This window comes from Balaenoptera physalus (genome assembly GCF_965194825.1).
Source record: "Balaenoptera physalus genome assembly, chromosome: 8".
Classification (NCBI taxonomy): Eukaryota; Metazoa; Chordata; class Mammalia; order Artiodactyla; family Balaenopteridae; genus Balaenoptera; species Balaenoptera physalus.
The window spans coordinates 102,525,672-102,548,479 of NC_138887.1; the positions used below are offsets into that span (position 1 = coordinate 102,525,672).

The 22,808-nt window shown below is 40.2% G+C and overlaps 1 protein-coding gene and 1 long non-coding RNA gene across 3 annotated transcripts in view; one reads left to right on the plus strand and one right to left on the minus strand.

The window, feature by feature from the left end:
• Positions 1-22,808, plus strand: part of MKLN1 (muskelin 1) — a 333,033-nt gene that overhangs the window by 2,351 nt on the left and 307,874 nt on the right. Inside the window, exon 2 of the mRNA XM_082472980.1 lies at positions 11,781-11,905. Coding sequence (XP_082329106.1) covers positions 11,889-11,905 — 17 coding nt within the window. The 5' untranslated portion in view covers positions 11,781-11,888. The remainder of the gene's footprint in view (positions 1-11,780; positions 11,906-22,808) is intronic.
• LOC309666084 lies at positions 925-17,354 on the minus strand. Of its 2 annotated transcripts, XR_014266880.1 has the most exons (3): positions 17,151-17,354; positions 12,921-13,124; positions 925-6,483 (listed from the first exon to the last, which is right to left on the minus strand). It is a non-coding gene; the product is annotated as an uncharacterized lncRNA (long non-coding RNA). The 2 variants fall into 2 exon arrangements; XR_014266881.1 differs by lacking the exon at positions 17,151-17,354 and having other exon boundaries at positions 12,921-13,415.

The window sequence follows — 22,808 nt, forward strand, 5'->3', positions numbered from 1 at the left end:
CTAACCAGCTAAGAAGAATGTGTTGGTGAAGTGGAAGTGACAGACAACTTAAAGTAAGTGACCACAGTATCCTTGAATTTGTAGTAGTCAGAGAAGGCAATTCTTCACTTGCTAACCGGATACAAAGAAAACTTGAGCAAGTTAAGAGAATATATGGACATAAGGCTCTATGTGGCCAGGAACTAGGAAAGAAAGCTCAAGAGGAGTAAAGTGACTTGAAATCTGAATTCTTTTGAAGCCAGTGATTTCAATAAAGAAAAGGGAGCATCTAAAAAAGATCAATGTGGCTGCTCAAGAAGTGTTCTGATTAGCTCGTATTTTTAAAGGACATGTACAAAAATAGAGAGCAGGAGGGGGAGGCCTCACTCTAAAGAAGGACTCAGACCTGTGAAAATAATGCCAGAGGACTTAAAGTCCAGAGAAAACTAGACTCTGGGAAAATTACTGAAGACAATTTTTGTTTGTTTTTTGCTTATGGATATAGTAAGAATAATAATAAAGAAGGGGTAGTGCTACTGAATGGGGCAGACTGTCTGATGTTAATAGGTAGCTAAAAACCAAAATCATTCAACTATAGCATTTCCTAGATGCTAAGGTACAAGGCTTTTCCCACACATTTTTAATAATTCTAAAATCAGAAAGTGTCTTCAATAGATGTATTTAACGTGGTAGTGTTTTGTGGGGAAGGCTCTAAAAACAGTAAGTGATGGTGTATCATACAAGGAGTGGAAGAATAGAAGAGCAGCAAGTACTAGAGACAGGACTGAGACAGAGAGGAAAACTGTGGTCAAAACCTCTAAGAAAGGGTAAAAAGAGACTTCTCTGGGCCCACAGAAGCCAAGTCACTGTACAGGTATGTCACAGAGGCAGGGAGGATGATGTCTTTGTCCGTTGGAGCTGCTATAACCAATACCATAGACTGGGTGACTTGTACAAAAAACATTTATTTTTCAGTTCTGAAGGCTAGTAAGTCCAAGCTCAAGGTGTCAGTAGTTTTGATATCTGATGCAGATGAGCACCTTCTTGCTGTATCCACACATAGAGAGAGAGATCATCTCTCCTTATAAGGGCACTAATCCCATTCATGGGGTCAGATAATGGCTTGCCCCGGGCAGGACATTTTGAACTGTGCCTGGCACACAGCACATGGGTACTATTGTGTCCTGCCTCTTCTGAATCACTGCTGTAGTCGACTTAAAGCCCCAGTGCTCCAAAGTCCAACTTAGTTAGCTATAGTTAGCCCTTGGAGGGCTCCTCTAAGAAGATATTTAGGTCAAGATATAGGTCTCAGGTCACAAACCAGGAAAAGACATTGCAAAGTGGTATAAGACTTCTAGATTAAAAAAAAAAAAAAGACAGGCATGGTCCAAATAAGTAACCAGAAAACAAAGTAGCCAGGAGACAGAGACTTTGCCAGAATGAATTCAGGGGAGAATTGGAGCTATGGTCTTATTTCTTCTACTGAGTCTATGTAACCTGTTTAAAAGAAGGAATTCAGAGAACCTATAGATTAGTTGCCCATGGAGGAAATTGTTCCAGTCACATATGATTAGACTTTTAGAACTTGTGATGTGCCCAGGTGGTCCCTATGCAACTTGAATGTAAGGGGTTTAGTACCTAAGGAAGGGACCATGTCCTTTCATGATTTTAACTCTAGTTTCTACTGCGTTAATGGTGGTAGAACAAATGTTTTCAAATGGCAGAGGATTTGTCATTTTCTATCAAAAGCAATGATCTTGATACTTAAAGATGTAGTCCTTACCTCAGTTGTCTTCTCACATGAATCCCTCTTTCTCAGCTGCCCTTTCTGTAGGACATCCATGTAGTTTTGAGAAAGCTGACTCCGCCTTTATCTCCAGGAGATAGGGCATGTGGTCCAGACTAAGTCAATGAGTGAATTTCATCCCCTTGGCCCCAGTGACCACTTCACGTATGGGCATGTAACCTAAGTCAGTCCAATCAAAGAAAGGGAATGTCAGGATTTTTGTGCTAAGACAAAGACACTTTCCTCTAGAAGTGAATGCAGAAGCATGTAACCTGGGAGTTCTTGGACACCATTTAGGGACCAGGAGGGGAGAGTCTCTTGGGAGAATGGAGCTGTCACCAGGGACTAAAGCAAAGAAATGAAGAGGGAACCATAAAGTCCTCTCCACATTGTGTGAGCCACCTAACCATACATGGCCCTGAAGCCTTTGAACTTTTCTACTAAAAGGAGGCAATAAATTCAATATTTTGTTTAAGCCAATTTGAGTTAGATTTCTCTTTCTTGAAACCAAAGCATCATCTCTGATTCAAAAGGATAGAACAAACATGATTAAGAAGGAATAGGGGACTTCCCTGGTGGTGCAGTGGTTAAGAATCCGCCTGCCAATGCAGGGGACACGGGTTCAAGCCCTGGTCTGGGAGAATGCCACATACCATGGAGCAACTAAGCCCATGCGCCACAACTACTGAGCCTGTGCTCTAGAGCCCGCAAGCCACAACTACGGAGCCCGAGTGCCACAACTACTGAAGCCTGCACGCTTAGAGCCCGTGCTCCACAACAAAGAGAAGCCACCACGATGAGAAGCCTGTGCACAGCAACAAAGGGTAGCCCCTGCTCTCTGCAACTAGAGAAAGCCCACGCACAGCAACAAAGAGTAGCCCCTGCTCTCCGCAACTAGAGAAAGCCTGCGCGCAGCAACGAAGACCCAGTGCAGCCAAAAATAAATAAATAAATAAAATAAAATTTATAAGAAAAAAAAAGAAGGAATGGAATAAATTTCCAATGGATTAAAGAGTTAAATATGAAAAATGACCCATACAAGAGAAGTGATATGTCTGGAAAAGATGAAAGTGGTGTAAGCATTTCTTGACCTTAGAGTGGTAAAAATCTGAGTGAAAAAATAAAGGTTTATGGTTTGTAAGAGAAAAACATTTATAGATTTGACTACTTAAAACTTTTTAGTTTATGTAGATGAAACAGTACCATAAACAAAATTAAAATATAAATGAGAGACTAGAACTTTTGCAACCAAATATATATGTGACAAAGGGTAGTGTCCTTAATATATAAAGAGCTCTTACAAATTTATAAGAATAATACAACTTTTCAAAAGAAGTGTGGGTAAAGAACATGAAAAGGCAAAAAGAAAAAAAGGAATTCGATTGGTCCAGTCTTAGTAGTAATTAAAGGCAGACTGGAATGGATCAAGTGAAGACTCCATAGTAGAAATATAAAGTAAAACCAGATGTCTTTGTACCTAACAAATTGTCAAGAACTTTAAAATGATAACTTCCATGGATAAAGATTCAGGGAAATAAACACGCTTATACAATATGGGGCATGTAAATTGCTTCAAGCATTCTAGAGAGCAATTTGGCATTGTGTATAAAAAAATTTTAATGTGTGCAAACTATTTAACACAGTAATTTCATTTTTAAGACTTTATCCTAAGAAAATAACCAGAAACACTCACAAAATTTAATGTAGAAGAATATTTAGTAGAGCATGCCTTCTTTATAATATTGAACACTTGGAGATAACCTAAGGGTCCAAAAAGAAGTATTCTATAAATTGTAATATATTCCTTTGATGAAATCTATGCATCCAGTAAAAAGAAGATTATGGAAGATGTCATGATATCAGAAAATGTTGGTAATTTATTTTTAAATATATCTGCTCAGAAAAAAAGACTGCATGGATACACAGAAAAATATTGTTAGTGGTAATATCTCAATAGTGGACTTACAATTGATTTTCTTCTTCATGAGTTTTGAATATTTTAAATCCACCTCAGTAAGTGACCGTGTCTGAGTATCTTTTTAGATACTGAAATGCCAAGCCCAGTGCTTTAGACAGAGCAGGCACTCAACAAATATATGTTGAACTGTGCAGGATGATCAATTGCTAGTTAAAAATGCAACAAGGTTGCCTTGTGGGGTAGTGAGCTCACAAGAGTTGTTTAAGCAGAAACTAGCCGTCTGTCTGTTATACTAAAGACTTCCATTTCATAAAAAAAATTTCTATACCTTGCCCAACTCCATTTTCTTCCCAGCCATTACCTGCTTCCCTTAACAGCCAACCTTCCAAGAGGAGTCTTCACTTGATCCATTCCAGTCTGCCTTCTAACGCTGTAGAAACTGTGCTCATCAGATCTAATTACCAAACCTTATCACTCATCCTACCCCAGAGAGAACTGTTGATCATTTCCTCTCTGAAGGTCTCTTCTCCCTTTACTTGCAGACCTCTGTCCCATTCTTATGCTAGCTCTCTGCTCCTTCCTAGTTTTCTCCCCTGGCTCCTCTTCCTCTGACAGCTGCCTGCATGCTTTTTTTTTTCAAGGTCTTGGCACTCTTCTCACTGTATGCCCTCCTCAGGATATCCCATCCATTCTGAGGACTTAACTACCAGTGGACACTGACTTCTGAACCTATGTATTCAGTCCAAACTTCTCTCCCGATCTGCAGACGTGTCTTTCGTTTGCCATTGGATATCCTATAATCACTGCAAATTTAATATGCTACTCATCCTCCTCCCCCCACCCTTTTTCTCTCCTTCTCCTATTTAGCTTAGTTAATATCATTACACTTCAACCTTGGCCTCTCTCCCCTACTCCCAAATGCCTATCTAATCAATAACTATGTCCTCAATGCTACTTCTAAATCTCCCTTGGATTTGTCACTACTTTTCATCCTGCTGCTGCTATGGTGATTCAGACCATAATCCTTTCCTTAGACTATTACAGTGACCTTCTAATTGGCTTTCTTGGCTCCAGTCTCCCCTTACTCTAGTTCAGCCGTCGTCTTGCTACTAAATTTTTATGTATTTATTTTTAGTATGAATAATCACATCCCTTCCCTATTTAGGAACCTCTGATACCTTTCATACTTATTGTCTTCAGTGTAAAGTCCAAGTTCCTTAGCTGTAAATCAAGGTTCTTCTCAATATGGCTACATCCTACCTTACCAGTTATTTTCAGCCCACACCAGACTTCCCTCTCTTCTCTGAACACAGTTTGCCTTTTCACACTTTTGTGCCTTTCCCCATCCTATTCACCTAAGTATCTTCTCTCCTCAGCCAACTCATTTCCTCCTTCAGTGCCCAACCCAAACTTCACTGCCTCTAGGAAAAGAAACCCCCTCTGCAGCTTCCAAGTCATTAGGACAAAAGATATGGTATTTAAAGCAGTGGATCATATGATATGGCTTATATGTGGAATCTGAAAAAAAAGGTACAAATGAACTTACCTACAAAACAAATAGAGTTACAGATGTAGAAAACAAGCTTAAGGTTTTCAGGGGGTAAGTGGCGGGGGGGATAAATTGGGAGATTGGGATTGACATATACACACTACTATATAAAAAATAGATAACTAAGAAGGACCTACTGTATAGCCCAGGGAACTCTACTCAGTACTCTGTAATGGCCTATATGGGAAAAGAATCTAAAAACGAGTGGATATATGTATATGTATAACTGATTCAATCTGCTGTACACCTGAAACTAACACAACATTGTAAATCAACTATACTCCAATAAAAATTTAAGAAATAAAATAAAATAAAGCAATGGACTGGATGGGAAATTACAGAGAACCAAGCCCAAGGGGGCTCCCAGCATTCAGAAATCAGGAAGGACCCACCAAAAGAAACTGAGAAGGAATAAACAATGAGGTAGAAGGAAAGCCAGTGTGGTGTGATGGAAGTAAAGTGAAGAAAATGTTTCAACAAAAAGGGACTGATCATTACTGCCAAGTAGCTGCTGAGAGGGCAGTAAGGTGAGGATGGACAACTGACCACTGGATTTGACAACAAAGAGGTCACTGCAACCTTCACAGGTGTGTTTGCAGTAGAAGAATGGGGGACAAAGGCTGACTGGATTGGCTTCAGGAGAGTCCGAAATGAGGAAGTTGATGTTCTTTGAATGGGTGAAGTAGTAGATGAATGAAGAAATAATGTCTTAGAGGGACTTCCCTGGCGGTCCAGTGGTTAAGACTCCGTGCTTCCAATGCAGGGAGCGCAGGCTCGATTCCTGGTCGGGGAACTAAGATCCTACAAGCCGCGTGGTGTGGCCAAGTTAAAAAAAAAAGATGTCTTAGAGAGGATTCTATAATTGGTCAGGAACCAAAATAGATTAGTTATTTTGAACTCTTAGAGTCTCTGGAAAGTTTCCAAATAGAAACAAGGATGCAATTTGGTGGTGCAAAGTTTTTCTTAAGTGACAAGGCAATTCAGAGTAGGATTACCAAGGCAGTAGAGTTAGTCTAGGGAAGGTTCTATGTGAGTTCTCTGTAATGGTTGCATTTTATCTATTACTGACCTGGTTCACAAAGGCCTTCATGCAGGACTTCTCAGAAGCTTCAGGGAAGAGCTGTCCCTGCAGGCACTTGGGTGTAGAATTTTCAGAGACTATTTCCAACACTTCTTGCTGGTGTGTAGAGGTGCTGATAAGAAGTCTATAAGGCTGGCTCTCATGCTTTTGGAGGCTGGGCAGCACCAAGGCTGAATGGTTGGGAAGAGGTAAACAGGAAATATCTGACTCACACAATGTAGTGCATTTGGAAATGCTGTATTTGGAAGTATTTCTATATAAAAATTTTATACTGAAATCATAATGGAGGTGGACTAAGTATTCACCTACCTGTATTTGATGAATAGGTAGGCTGTTCTTACCTGCTGCCTCCTAGAGATGAAATATGGAGAATACGAACTTTGGGTACACCAGACCCAAGCTTTGATTTTGTGCTGTTACCTATGTGACATTTTTCAAATTGTCAGAGTTTCAAAAAGTACTTTGATACAGATCCCGTGTAGAATGTGTTTTTACTTGCATGACTGAAGATAACCCATGGACCATATATTTCCCTTTATAGAATTATTTATGTTGACATCTAGGGCCTGGATTATGGAATAGAACCAGTTATAGAATATTGAAGAACCTCCTGTTATACCATGTTTCCTGTGGTTCCCCAAATGCACAGGATGCTCTTATACGTGCCTTTGCTTGTGCTGTGCCCTCTACCTGGGATACCCAAATCCCCTTCTTCCTGGCATGCTCAGATCTAAGAGGCCTTCCTCACCCTCTCAGACAGAGATCAATCCCCTCTCTGTGCTCCCCAGACTATTTTCAAGTGTCACTCCATCTCTACACCAACCACACTTAGCTACAGCTGTTTACTCTTCTGGCTCCCTCATTGGGCTGAGTTTCCTGAAGTCAGTGATTTTGTCTTCCTATTTCTATCTTTTACATCTAGAGTAGTGTTTGCACATTTTGGACACACAATCCATGTTTGTTGAATGGATGCATGAGTGCTTGAGAGTATGAATAAATGAATGAGTGAGTGGATGAATACATGAAAAGATTAGAAAAATGTTACCCACAGATGGAAGCTCACACAAACATGAAAGTGTCAGTGACTTTACATATACACAGAATTAGCCATGGAATGGTACTTTCCAAGTCCAATTGAGATGACAAGATTACTGTAGCATAATGCATGTAAAGAGGAGATTGATACACACAAACGACTCGTAACATGTGTGGCACAAGGTGGTGAGAACTGTGCTGATTAAAATGAGTTGGGTGATAGGAATTGATTGGTTTTCATCTAGATTTGGGAGAGAGATTTGATCTGTGGAACAGAATGAACATTTTGGCCCTTGTGATTTCTTTTTTTTTTTTTTTTTAATTTATTTTATTTTTGGCTGCGTTGGGTCTTTGTTGCTGGGCGCGGGCTTTTCTCTAGTTGTGGCAAGCAGAGGCTACTCTTCCTTGTGGTGCGCGGGCTTCTCATTGTGGTGGCTTCTCTTGTTGCGGAGCACAGGCTCTAGGCGCGCGGGCTTCAGTAGTTGCAGCGCGCGGGCTCAGTAGTCATGGCTCGCGGCTCTAGAACACAGGCTCAGTAGTCGTGGCACACGGGCTTAGTTGCTCCGCGGCATGTGGGATCTTCCCGGCCCAGGGCTCGAACCCGTGTCCCTTGCATTGGCAGGCGGATTCTTAACCATTGCGCCACCAGGGAAACCCTTTGTGATTTCTTTTAAGCAAGGTATTTTTCATCTTAAAATTTAAGGGCAAGGTACACCTTTATAAGTATGTTTATCTAAAGCATGGCTTCATTGTAAAACAAAACAAAAAAAAGAAAAGGAAAAACCAGCTATTACACCTTTAAAATGGAAGTTACATTGAACTAGTCATTTCATTCCCGCATACCTCAGTTTCTTCTATGCATACTTTGTATGCATGATAATAATAAATGATAATAGCCCTTACTAGTATTTACACTACTATAAAAGGGTTGTTAATGTAAATTAGATAGTATAAAATGGGTTATGATGTCTTCTTTGAAAGACAAGCACTATACACAAATCGGATATTATTATTTAGTTTTTCCTTTTCAATCTCGTTAAATGAGAATTAGATGAAAACTCTGCCCCTTAAGCAATATCCAGTGGGTAAATGATTATTGAGTCGAGTAAAATGAAAAAAAAAAATCTTCAGCTGAAAAGTCAGTTTGTGCAGCTTAGCTAGTCTGTGCACAAGACAAAAATATTGTCTTTATCTGATGTTTACCACTGCTTTTTATCTCCTCTCTGTGCAGTAATCACAAACTGAAGACAGTTAAGCCTTTCAGTTCAGTCATAGTGTGCATTTTAGAGAACATAGGTATCCTGGAATGATTACAATTGAGAAATAATGTTTCATTTAATCAAGCCGTGCAGCCAGTTTTGCTATTGATTTAGGGCTAATTCAGCTACTAGTTCTTAGGTTTGGGGTAGCTATTACTGCAACCTTTTCGGGTTAGTTACTGCCATTGCCTCTGTGCACTCCCTGTTTGCACCATCCAGGCCAGAGCTTCCCTATCTTCTCCTTGGAATACAGGTTACTAAGAGGGGTTGAGGGTATAAGATTTTGGGAGTCGTCGTGAACGTCAGAAACGTCACTTCGTTGTCATGAAGGTGTGAGAACTGAAACAACGCAGTGGAGGATTCAGGATAACAGAGCCGGTGGTGACAGGGCCACCTGTCCAGCACAGTTGTGCCTGGCCTCTGTGTGCATAATAGCTCCAGCCTACTTCTTTTTTTTTTTTTTTTTTATAAATTTACTTATTTTATTTATATATTTTTGGCTGTATTGGGTCTCCGTTGCTGCGCACGGGCTTTTTCTAGTTGTGGCGAGAGGGGGCTACTCTTCGTTGCGGTGCGCGGGCTTCTCATTGTGGTGGCTTCTCTTGTTGCGGAGCACAGGCTCTAGGCACACGGGCTTCAGTAGTTGTGGCACGCGGGCTCAGTAGTTGTGGCTCGTGGGCTCTAGAGCGCAGTCTCAGGAGTTGTGGCGCACGGGCTTAGTTGCTCCGCGGCATGTGGGATCTTCCCGGACCAGGGCTTGAACCCGTGTCCCCTGCATTGGCAGGCGGATTCTTAACCACTGCGCCACCAGGGAAGCCCCCAGCCTACTTCTAGTTCCTGGTCCCTGTTCTCTGACTGCTCCCTGCTCCTCCTCTCTCATCCAAAGCCCTTACAGTGTTCACCCACTGTATCTAGGCTCACCTTCACTCCCTAGGACCAACCTCAGCACTGCTGGTAGTTGTGATCATCTGTTTTCCCCCAACCCAAATCCAGAGCTTTTGGCTGCTGGATTTTGCTCTCAGAGATGACCCCTGCCTAGCCAGCTGTGGGCCAGCTGTCTGCTCCAAGGTGACCAGACTCCTCTCTCCTCCCTCTGACTGGTCCCAATACATGAGCTATGGCAATAGGTGTGACAGTTGTGTCTGATCAGGTTTTTATCGATACCCATGAAGGTCATTTCATTGGTGGGCTGCTCAGAGAGGTCAGAGCCCAGGAAGCCTGTGTGAAGTTTAGAGGCCTAGAGAAGGGGCAGGTGCAGAAGAGGAGTCAGGAGGAGAGCACGAAAGGCAGATTTGGTTTACTGGACAGTTTTAGCCACTTCCAGCACCAGTTGCAAGACCACAGCCCAACACAAAGGCCATGCCTACCAAGAGCATCGCCATGTGGTAACTGAGCTAATGTAAAGGTGGTGAGGGAGCCTTCGTAGTGGCACCATTTCCCTACCTTTGGGAAGAAAATCTAGGGATTATATCTTCTACTTTGAAAGCAAATTGTTTGAAACAGTTGTCTACATTCACTGGTTCCACTTATTCCTCAGCTTGCTGTGACCTGCCTTCTGCCTCCACTGACCCCGCTGTCACCCAGCTGGTCAAATACCTCCTTGGTGCTCCCTCCATAGGTGCTTCTCAGGCTTTTCCTACTTGATCTCTTGACAGCATTTACCTTTGTTGACCATAACCTACTTGTTGAAATGTGCTTTTCCCTTGTTCTCTATGATATCTCACTCTTTTTGTTTCCCTCCTGTCCCTCTGGCTGTACTTTTTTAAGGGATCCTTTCTCTGCCCATGTTTGTTTTTGTTTTTTTTTTTTTAATTAATTAATTAATTAATTTTTTGGCTGCGTTGGGTCTTCGTTGCTGCGCGCGGGCTTTCTCTAGTTGCGGTGAGCGGGGGCTACTCTTCATTGCGGTACGCAGGCTTCTCATTGCGGTGGCTTCTCTTGCTGAGGATCACGGGCTCTAGGCACGCAGGCTTCAGTAGTTGTGGCTCACGGGCTCAGTAGTTGTGGTTCACGGGCTTCGTCGCTCCGTGGCATGTGGGATCTTCCCGGACCAGGGATCGAACCCGTGTCCCCTGCCTTGGCAGGCAATTCTTAACCACTGCACCACCAGGGAAGTCCCTCTCTGCCCATGTTTTAAGTTTTGGTGCTCCTCTGCGTTCTCTTCTGAGCCCTTTTCTCTTCGGTGACACTCTCCCAGTGTATCGCTTTCATCCCCTTGGATTCTATTGTTGCCTACCGTGTACTGATGCTTCCTAAGCCTGTATTCTCAGACTTCAAGATCAACCTGCCTACTCGTGCCCAGAGAGTATTCCCCAGGCATTTCAAACCAAACATGACCATGGCTGGTCTCATCCCTTTAGTAAGAGCCTTAGTGAGTGATGCCACTGTCCACCCAGCTGTTCAAGTCAAAAACCTGAGGGGCAGCTTTGACTTCTTCCCTTCAAAACTCCAGCATTCAAGCAATCACAGATTTCAGTAGATTGTACCTCCTCTATGACTTGGCTTGTAAGGCTCTGTAGAAATTGGTTCTGTTTACCTTTCCAGTCTCATCTCTGACCACTCTGTCTCAGCTATCCTGCACTGTTTTCAGTACTCAGATAATCAGTGATTTCTGTCACCTTCAAAACGTGCATCCACTCTTCCTCCACTGAGACAGATCTGCCCCACCTCTTTATTTGACTAACTCCTCGTACCTTGTAAGTCTCCACGTAGAAGTCACTAACTTCCAATTCTCCCAAATTCTGGGTTAGATGTCCCTCCTAGAGCTCTTGGTACTCTTCTCTTCATAACACACTGCTTTATCGGAGCTGCCTTTCCCGTTTCTACCTTGCCCTCTACTGCAAGCTCTACTGGAAGGTTTCTGTGAGCAGGAACCATATTTATCCTATTCACCTTTGTACTCGTAGCACCAACAAAGTATCTGGTACAAAATAGATGCTCAGTGAATGAAAATAAATATTAGAAGTATCACTGTGAGAGTAGAAAATAAATTTCCAATCAGAGGTTGCAATTAGGATTTTACAAAACAAAGATTTATCAAGTCCCTCTAACATCAAAGGGATTTGAAGATTATCTAAAACTATTCAGAAGAATTTATCAACATTAGAATCATGAGCAGAGAGTAGTTAATAGAGGTAGATTTCAAATCTGTCCCTTATGGGCTTCTTTTCCAGAGTTCAATATCCAGACTCTCTGAGCCATGTTTTGGGGTCACCCAAGCATTCCATCCTCCTGACTTCCCATAAACTTTTGGTTTCATAACCCACTCCATACTTGAGAACATGGGGATTGGAATAAGGTAAGTGTTAGCTTTTCTGTTTTTTCCTCTATTGTTTCATTTTCAACCATATACTATACTTGTAGAGCAATAATTTCTAGTCTCTCTGGAGTCTTGATCAGGAGGTATGACCAGCTTCCCTGCTAGTCTAGCTGGCCTCACAATGTTTGAATATCCTATGCATATGAAGAAATGTTGCAAAGTCTCTTGAGGTATTATGTCCTTTCATATTTTCTTTTTTATTTCATGGCTATCTAAATTCTTTATCATCGTTCTATTGATTTTTTCCTAATATGATTCCACACAGAAAAAAGTGAGTTTTGAGAAACCAGAAGGACTTGCTTCCCACTCTGGGACACCTTTTGGGCCAGATGCACAATAAGAATGCAGGGCATGAACAGTGCAATCAAACTTCAAAAACAACTCTGCTTTAGCCACTCTGCATAAGGGTAACTGCTCACTCCACCTCTACTGTCAACATTCGTGAACCCCCTCCCTGCTTTAGTTTTTCACTTAAAAAAAACTTATTATTATTTATTTATCTTCATATTTGTTTATTGCTTATCCCCTAACTAGAATGTAAGCTTTATGAGGACAGGGATTTTTTTTTGTTCACCACTATATATGCTCAGCACTTGGAACAATAACTGGTACATGGTAGGCACTCAATAGATATTGTTGATTGAATGAATGGTATCTTTTAAAAAAAAATTTTAAGAGGCTGATGCACACCCAGGCCTCTAGGGATCTAATGCAAATCTGGTTTGCAGCTTTGTTCCCCTTAACACTTTGATTGATGGCTAAGATGATAACATTGACCGAGCCGCTGAACGAATTTACAGATGACGCACAGCTAGAAAAGATAACAAATAAGTTGGATGATGCAATCAGGATTCTCCTCCCCCTTATCAAATCCTGAAAAAATATAATAATGAATCACATCTAACAATATAAAGTTTACCAGGGACAAATATAAAGTACTCAAAGATCTCCAAATTCAATTGTACAAGTACAGGTTGGGGACAAGGTGACTTACAATAGCTCACGTAGGAAGATTTAGAGCCTTCTCTTGATTGTGAGTAGATGATGAGTCAACACAGTGTGATGTAACTTCCACAAAACAAAAATCAATCTTTTGTTGTATTAATAGAAATATAGTGTTCAAGTCGGGGAGTAGTTCTCTAGTTCTCACTGGTGATCAGGTCACATTTGCTCTGTTTTATGAATTCTGATCTTCAGCCTTGAAGAAAGACATTGATAAACAAAAGGTTATTCAAGAAGAGTAAAAAGGGTAAAATGGGATCTTGTAATCAGTGTCATATCAGAAATGATTAAAGGATCTAAGAGTCGGTGTGGGTGTGTGAGGAGGACGGTGATAGCTAGCACATGTAGCTGCCTTCCAAAGTTAAAGGGGCTGTCCTGCAAGGAGAGATTAGATTTCGTCTGGGTAATCCCAAATGACAGATGGAAGACCCTTGAGTAGAAGATGTAAGTATGTATATTACAACCTGTAAGAATTTATCAACAATTCTGTTTTGCCCAGTAATCAAGTGGACAACTGGTGGAGGTTGTAAGTTCCCTGACCCTGATGGTATTCAAGCAAAAGCTGGGCACTCATGCCTCATGTCCTGAATACACTTGTGATGGAAGTTCAAACACTGCGGTGAGGGATTGGGTTAATCACAATAGCAAACACATACTAAGTGCTTACTCTATGGTAGGTACCATAAAAAGTGATTAATGTGGGTTATTTTTTGGCTGCGTTGGGTGTTCGTTGCTGCGCACAGGCTTTCTCTAGTTGCGGCGCACAGGCTTTCTCTAGTTGCGGCAAGTGGGGGCAACTCTTTTGCTGCGGTGCGTGGGCATCTCATTGTGGTGGCTTCTGCTGTTGCCGAGCACGGGCTCTAGGCGCGCGGGCTTCAGTAGTTGTAGCTTGCAGGCTCTAGAGCACAGGCTCAGTAGTTGTGGCGCACGGGCTTAGTTGCTTGCAGCATGTGGGATCCTCCCGGACCAGGGCTCGAACCCATGTCCCCTGCATTGGCAGGCGGATTCCCAACCACTGAGCCACCAGGGAAGTCCCTGGGTTATTATTTTTAATATATCAATCTTACTAGCTCCATCTTAGAGATGAGAAAACTGAGGCTTAGAGGGGTTAAGTAACTTGCCCAAGGTCTTACACCTTGTACATAGCAGAGGAAGGATTTTAACTTGGGCAGTCAGATCCCCAACTTTAACTTATTGTTCTATAAGGACTCCCACTTCTAAAAAACCACTCTTTCCCACCCTGAGATTCTACCACTCTAATGAAGTAATCAAACCGAGGAGCTTATTATCTCCACTTGTAAATGATTCTGTACTAAATAGGTTCTTTCTGCATAGTATGCGGCGCTAAATTAACCTGGACAGTTGCCACTTGTGGTACACTGTATGGAGCCCAGCGTATTTATTAAGGGAAAAGAATGAGTGAATGCAACCACACAAGCTGCATTAGAAATGACAGAATCTCAATATATTGTGTCTGAGGAAAAACAAGCACATTTCTGGGTGGTCTACTGAGGATACTTGGCAAAAAGTGATAATCCATCATTCCTGCCAGAGGCCTTATGAATTCCTGCTCAGTTGTTTGGACAATATTCATTTAAACAAATATTTATTGAGTACCTGTCCTGTGCCAGGTATGTCCAACGTGCTGAGGGTGCAGAGGTGAATCAGAGGATGCACTGTTAGTGGGGGAGATGGACAGGTAAGCAAATTCTTATGATACAGTGTGACAAGTGCTTAGCAGGTGTATGCATATGTTTTAAGTATTACAGGGACAGAGCGGAAAGGAACTGATTCTGCTTGGTTGAAGGAGTTGTCCAATACTTGATTATGTTTTCAAAATGACTGTCACATACGTTGCATGAGTTTATTTGGTCTTCATAAAGAGCATATGAAGTCATGATCCCTTTTTGGACATGAGATCAAATAGAGTTATCATAGAGGTTAGGTGAGCTCCCCAAGGTCATGCAGCTAGCAATAATAATTGCTGACATTTATTGAGTGCTTAGGCTACCTGAGATTCTGTTCTAAGCCATATTAAGATGTTTCATTTTCACAACTCTACGAGGTCATTATTAATATTATTACCACTTTACAAATGAGAAAACTGAGGCACAAGATTTAAATAATTTGCCTAGAGTCACATAGCTAGAAAGTGGAAAAACCAGGATTTGCACCAACCCATTCTGGCTTTAGCAGGCACGCACTTACCCAGTGCACTAAATTACCTGTAACTGGTGCCCTGAAGAGCTGGAACTCACACTTAGATTCTGATTGCAAGTTCAGCTTTCTTTCAAGTGACCTTGCTCTTTAGCAATATTACATCCAAATGAGAGAAATGGTGTGTGCCTGGCTGCAGGGAGAGGTTGTGTAGGTCAGGCATCCCTGAAAGTGTTTTGGGAGAGGTATGGTAAAATCTAGAATATGCATTAGTTGTATATGCAGGGTTTTTCAGGGCAGCCAGAATTTGGCCTCTTGTTCTCCAGGGCAGCAGTCTGGGCTCTAGGGACTATGATTTGTTATACATAGGAACTAGCCACCAACACTTACCCTGTAGCCTTTTAAACTTTAGTTTAAATTTTTCTAAAAGAAGATGACAAGATGTGAAACATCAAGAATGAAGCAAGTTAAATTCAATACCTTATACATAAGCAAGAATGGAGTTACAGAAAAGGAGAAAGGAAGCACATAATTGCTTAAATTATCCAAGTTTTCTCTCCATAATAAAAATTCTTGGATTGAAAAATAGTTCAATACAATATTACTGTACGTTAATAATTAGGTTGATATGGCTCTGTGGTAAATCTGAGAAAGAATTGGTTATTAAAATGAATGAAGTAGATTAGCCTTCCCTCAGTAATTACTACTTCAGCTAATAAGGATATGACCTATGTGATTGAATCTACTGCATTTTTAAGACATCCATCTCCCATAATTTTTGGAGATTCAATAATTTAAAAATCAGCAGTGGGGCTTCCCTGGTGGCACAGTGATTAATAACCCACCCGCCAATTCAGGGGACATGGGTTCGAGCCCTGGTCCGGGAAGATCCCACATGCCGCGGAGCATCTAAGCCCGTGCGCCACACTACTGAGACCGCATGCCACAACTACTGAAGCCTGCGTGCCTAGAGCCTGTGCTCCGCAACGAAGAGAAGCCACTGCAATGAGAAGCCCAAGGACCACAACAAAGAGTAGCCCCTGCTCGCCGCAACTAGAGAAAGCCCGTGCGCAGCAACAAAGACCCAACACAGCCAAGAATAAATAAAAAATAAAAATCAGCAGTGGGTGGGGATTTCTGTGGTAGGCAGAGGGCAGAAAAGGTCAATGTTCTTCAACATTCTTTCCTTCACAGCAAGTGGGGTTTTTTGGTTTTGGTTGGTTTTCAGTGTTTTGTTTTGTCATGTATGGAGACCTAGGAGATGCAACTGATTTATCTTAGCCTTTGTGTTTATAAATTTCTATTTTCTTGGCTTCAGGTCCTTGGAAACATTTGTTTTGATGGTGGCTGGAGAGTTAGTCATGTTTTATTTTTGTTGTTCCTATTTATTTTTAAGATCCTTTAGTTCAAGTCCACTTACAAGGTGTTATATAAGCTGTATTTATGTTTCCACAAATAAAATATTCCTAGTAGTAATTTCTAGTACACTCTTATAAAAACAGTTAATAATTTGATGCCCATCAGAATGATTCTGTAATATTAATAAGCTAGAACAAGGATATGCTTTGGAAAATTGTGTTTGAAATTTATAATTGGATTTAGCACTTAACATGTGAAATTTCAAGTTTCTTAGATCAATTATTTTTGAGTTACGAAGCAGCCAAATTCTTATAAACATATTTTTCCTTTTCATCACTGAGTCAACAAAAGTTGGAAAATTCTTTTCTCACATATTCCATTCTTTAACTAAGCCTGAAGGTAAATGGCTTTTTAAAAAAAACCACATCCCAAACAAACAGTTTTACATGAGGTTATGAGTAATGAGTAAACGAACAGAGTGGGCTCTACTGGCACTGGGGATGTACGTCTAATTAGAAGTCTCAGTATTCCAAACATATAATTTACTAATGTTGAGGTTTTTAATTCTTAACTTTGAGTCCATTGGGATGGAAACAAGTGACCCTTGGTGGAAATATGTCAAGAATCAACTTTCTCAGGTTGACCTTTAGTTTGTTGGTCAACGAATCAAAACATTGTGTATTCCCAGGCTTAAAGATGTCTGTACCTTGTTAAATTTGTTATAAGATCAAGGCAGAAAGCTAGCACTGCTTTGCTGCTGTGAACAGGTTGCCCTCTCCCTTCTTCTTGATGCCTCTTCTTCATGAGAGATGGTCCATCTTAGCTGGCTCCCTGCATGAAGCAGTATGAAGCATGTTGCATCTCCTGCACATCCTCCGGAGTGGGTCGGGGTGCGGGGGGAGGTAGAGAACTCTGTTTTTACAATGAGACAAGTAAATATCAGCTTTCGAACTGACTTGACATACTTTCTAGTCCAAGGCTCCATACTAGGCACCAAAGACTGCTACAAATGCTCTCAATCACCAATGTTCATAACTTAAAAGTAGTAACATAAGATTTGCAATCAATTAGATTACTGTCTGACCTGGAGCAAACAACTTAACCTCTCTCCAAAATAACTATTTCACAGTGTTATTATAATTATGTAAGTAATTGAGATTATATATATGAAAATACTTAGTGCAAAGCCTGGCACATAGTTGCAAGTGAAGGCTGAATTTATGTGAAGTGTATAATTAACTACCCGTGGAACCTCAAATGGACAAATGAACCCACATTGACATTATCTGTCTCTAGCCAGTTTTAAGTCAGAAAATTTCACTTCCAAATGAATAAACTACATCTACCAATGACTTTGCTTTAAAGCCTACATTCAGAACAAAATGTTATTTAAGTGATAATCTGTTAATATATTTCATAACAGGAGCTGACTGCGGTTTCTGTAGGAGAAAATTACATGTGAACAAAAGGAAGAAGGAAAATTAGATAAATGAAAAGTCTTTATTTCAAAATAAATGAAGAAGGGACAGTTATCTGATTATGGAACATTCAGATCATGGTATAATTATTGTAAGTCTACATGTAATTACAAAATATAATTGTATTTATGTTAGTTTTAAAATTTTTTTTCTGATCTTAAAGGACTAATTTTCTCATAATTGAATGACAAAACTCTGCAGTACCTTGTAGTAACTATTAATATGCTAAAAAAACCCATTAACTATCTTTTTCTTAATTGCAACTACTGTCTTGGACTTACATTTATTTAAGCGATACAAAAGGAATGATTTAAACTGCTTGCTCTTCTGCATATTAGAAAGTAAGAGAAAGAAGCATTCCCCCGACCCACTTAACTATGAAAAAAGGACTCTCCCAAGTTGCCAGGAACTAACACGATAGTAAAATTACAAGAAAATTTTGTTAAGAAACCTTTTCTCATCTGCAAGTTGTTTGACTGAAACCTGAGGTGCTGAATTTCAGCACAAAGGTGACTTTGGAGGAGAAAGTTTGTGCCAAACTGGATCAGTTGTTTTTGTGTTATGTAAGAAGGAGAAAAAAAATTAACTGTTTCCTCCTAAGCTATAAATTTAAGATTACCCTATTACACCAAATGAGAGAATTTCCAGACCTCAAACTTTACTTTAGCCTTATATTTTCATGAACTGTTTTCTGTACCCTCTCAAAACTAAATATAATTAAATATTAAGTAATTTGCCTTGCCCAATTATATTTTAAAAGTACAAAGTTATTTTATTCATTACATCAGAAGTGAATTCTAGTTGAATGGTAAAAATGGTATTGTTAAACAATTTAAAACATTTTCTTTTAAAATAATTTTTTCCTGATTATATAGAATATAAGTGCAGTGTAAAAAATATAGAATATACAGTAGAGTAAAAACAAAAAGATAAAAATCACCAAATCACCCACAATCCTATCATCCAGAGATAATCACCATCAATATTTTGCTGTATCCCTTATAATGGGTGTTCACACACACACACACACACACACACACACAAACCCATTATATGTAAATGTATATTAATGTTCTATTATAGAAAATTTTAAACATAAACAAAAGTAGACAGAGAGCATAATGAACCTTATGTACCTATCAACCTATAATGACCAAACCAACCCATCAATTCCCTCTTCTTTCCCACTTATTCTATTTTAAAGCAAATTCCAGAAATTGTATCATCTCATCCACAAATATTTCAATATGGATCTTTAAAAGATAAGGCTTTTTAAAACAACCATTATCACATCTAAACTAATTAACAATGATATGTTACTAATATGAAATAAGTCATAGTTCAGAATTTCAGTTGTCTCATGAATGTCATAATTTTTAAAAAAAATAAATTTATTTTATTTATTAATTTTTGGCTGTATTGGGTGTTTGTTTCTGCGCGTGAGCTTTCTCTAATTGCGGCGAGTGAGGGCTACTCTTCGTTGCAGTGTGCGGGCTTCTCATTGCGGTGGCTTCTCTTGCTCGGAGCACGGGCTATAGGCGCACGGGCTTCAGTAGTTGCAGCACGCGGGCTCAGTAGTTGTGGCTCGCAGTCTCTAGAGCACAGGCTCAGTAGTTGTGGCGCACTGGGCTTAGTTGCTCCGCGGCATGTGGGATCTTCCCGGACAAGGGATCAAACTCGTGTACCCTGCATTGGCAGGGGGACTCTAAACCACTGCGCCACCAGGGAAGCCCCATAATTTATTTTCATAGGTTGTTTGAAGCAGGATCCAAATAAGGTTCACATGATGAGATTGGTTGATATGTCTGTTAAAAGTTGATATGTCTGTTAAATCTCTTGAACTATAAATGGGTTTCCACTCAAATATTTTTTTTCCTTCCACTTTAGTTGTGGAAGAAACCAAGTTGTTTGTCCTGTAGAACTTCCCACAGCCTAGATTTCTCTCATTGCATCTTCATGGTATAGTTTAACATGTTCCTCTGTCCTCTATATTACCTGCAACTCTCTACAGGGTTTAACAGATTCAGTTGTGGTTTCTTTATTTTTTTTGGCAAGACTGCTTCATAGGTAATGTGTTTTGCCATTAAGAGGTGCATAATGTGTAATAATCTCTTCTTTTATGTTGTTACCTGGAGTCATTAGTTTATTAAGGATTGCAAAATGGCTATATTTTTAATCCTATTATTCCTTGAGTTGATTTTCTGGCATGTGCCAGTGGTGGCTAAATAGATGTTTTGTAATTTTGCTTTTTATGTTTGTTTGTCTTTAAATTATCATTCAAACTCATTAATTGAAACATATTTAATTTGTTTCAACACATCTTATTTATTATTCTTATTAATGCTGAAATTAACCTTTATTTGGCCTGTGACAGCATCTTCAAATTAGCTCCTGACTTCTTTTGACATGACCCTAGGAGTCTTTTTTTTTTTTTTTAATTTATTTATTTATTTATTTATTTTTGGCTGTGTTGGGTCTTCGTTTCTGTGCGAGGGCTTTCTCTAGTTGCGGCAAGCGGGGTCCACTCTTCATCGCGATGCGCGGGCCTCTCACTATCACGGCCTCTTGTTGCGGAGCACAGGCTCCAGATGCGCAGGCTCAGTAGTTGTGGCTCACGGGCCTAGTTGCTCCGCGGCATGTGGGATCCTCCCAGAACCAGGGCTCGAACCCAGAACCAGGGCTCGAACCCTTGTCCCCTGCATTGGCAGGCAGACTTTCAACCACTGCGCCACCAGGGAAGCCCCAACCCTAGGAGTCTTTAATAGTGCCTCTGCTAGTTGGTATAATAAGATGGTCTAGACTAGGTCTTTATAGTTATGTATAATACTGCAACAAAGCATTTGTGCACATATTATTATTTCTTTGGTACAAATTCCCATAAGTGGAATTACCTGGCCAGAGGGTAGAAACATATTTAAGCTCTTGATTAGTATTGTCCAGTCGCTTCTAGAAGGGTTATACCAGGTTACACACCAAGGAGCAGTGCAGGAGAGTGGCTGCTTCATCCCATGAATAGTTATATACATTCACATTGACATGTTTCTGCCAGTATGATCTAAGTCAGGTAGAGTCACTCCTGTTTTTTCTTTGTTCTTCCCTCTTTGGTTTTCTTGTAGAGAAACTTTAAAAATTAAGAATACCTCATGGTTGGGGCTTCCCTGGTGCGCAGTGGTTGAGAATCCGCCTGCCAACGCAGGGGACATGGGTTCGATCCCTGGTCTGGAATATCCCACATGTCACGGAGCAACTAAGCCCGTGCGCCACAACTACTGAGCCTGTGCTCCAGAGCCCACGATCCACAACTACTGAGCCCACGTGCCGCAACTACTGAAGCCCACACGCCTAGAGCGCGTGCTCCACAACGAGAGAAGCCACCGCAATGACAAGCCCGCGCACTGCAATGAAGAGTAGCCCCCGCTCGCCGCAACTAGAGAAAGCCTGCGCGCAGCAACGAAGACCCAACACAGCCAAAAATAAATAAATAAAATAAATAAATTTATTTAAAAAAAAAAGAATACCTCATGGAAAAACTACACTAATGTAACATTTTCATATTTATATTATGAATTAATAACTGTATATCAACAAAGATTAGAATGGCCTTATCAAACTAAATGTATTACTTATAAATTAACATGTGGAATTGGTAATACTTTAGTTGCAAACATACATGTAATGACTGAATATTAATTTTTATAGCTTTTTGGTAATTCGGTAGCTACTTTTAAAATTTCTAGGGTTTTTAGTTATAACCTTACCTTTGCAGAACTCATTATATGTAAAATTTTATTTCCCTGATATAGTTTAGAAAGTTAAGTAACTTGCAAACATTACTTACATGTACCTTATGTATACAATTTCATATAAATCATGAAAGCAAAAAAAAAAAAAAAATAGATTACAGATTAAAAATCCAGACTGTTAGAGCTAGAAGGATCTTAAAGGTAATCTGGTCTAACCGCTTCACTTTATATTTTGGGAAACTAAGGCAAAGGGCAGTTATGTAACTTCCCTGAGGTTATACAGCTAATTTGTGACAGAGTAAGATAAAAATCCAAATCTGATTCAATATAGTGCCCTCTCCACGTAGCTTCTCAGAATTAGCAAAACTTGCAGGCAATATGCTAAATTAAAATAATTGTTGTGTTAGGGAAATGGCATTTGAGGTATTGTGCTTTGAAATTCTACTGTTACACTACCTTTTCAATTAAAAACTGTAGAAAATAGACCAACAACTACATTATAAAATCAGGTGAAAGAGAACTTCTGTTATTTGGAAGCTAGAAATGAATTATTCTAATAGTAGGGATTTATAACGATCAACATACACAGTATCTGAATGCTATACACACACACACACACACACACACACACACACACACACACTCTATTGCAAGCACTTCAATGGCATTATCTCATTGAATTCTAACAATTATCTCAAGTGCAGAGGTTATGCGACTTGCCCCAGGTAATCTCGTGAGTGTCAGGGTCAGGATTTGAACCCAGGCAGTCATAGACACAGTGGATTGTTTGCAGTTTCAAGCCTCAATGGTCAATTTCATTGCTACTAAGGGGTGCTGTGATTGTCTGACTCTCCCCAGCTCTCTCCTTATAGGGTCAAAGTTTCCACCTTAGAAATCCATTTGTTTGAATAACATGACGGAATTCCTTAGGGCAAAAATTTTTAGAGACAGTTCTCCTAAACCCCTTGTCTGCCACTTGATGACTATGTGACTTTTCATTCCTCATCTATAATGTGGGTATGACAATATCTACCTCATTGGATTATTGGAGGATTAAATAGGATAAATTGTATCCACTTTTTAGTAGAATACCTGGCTCACAGTAAATATTCAATAAGCAATAACTGCTATCATCAGCTATCA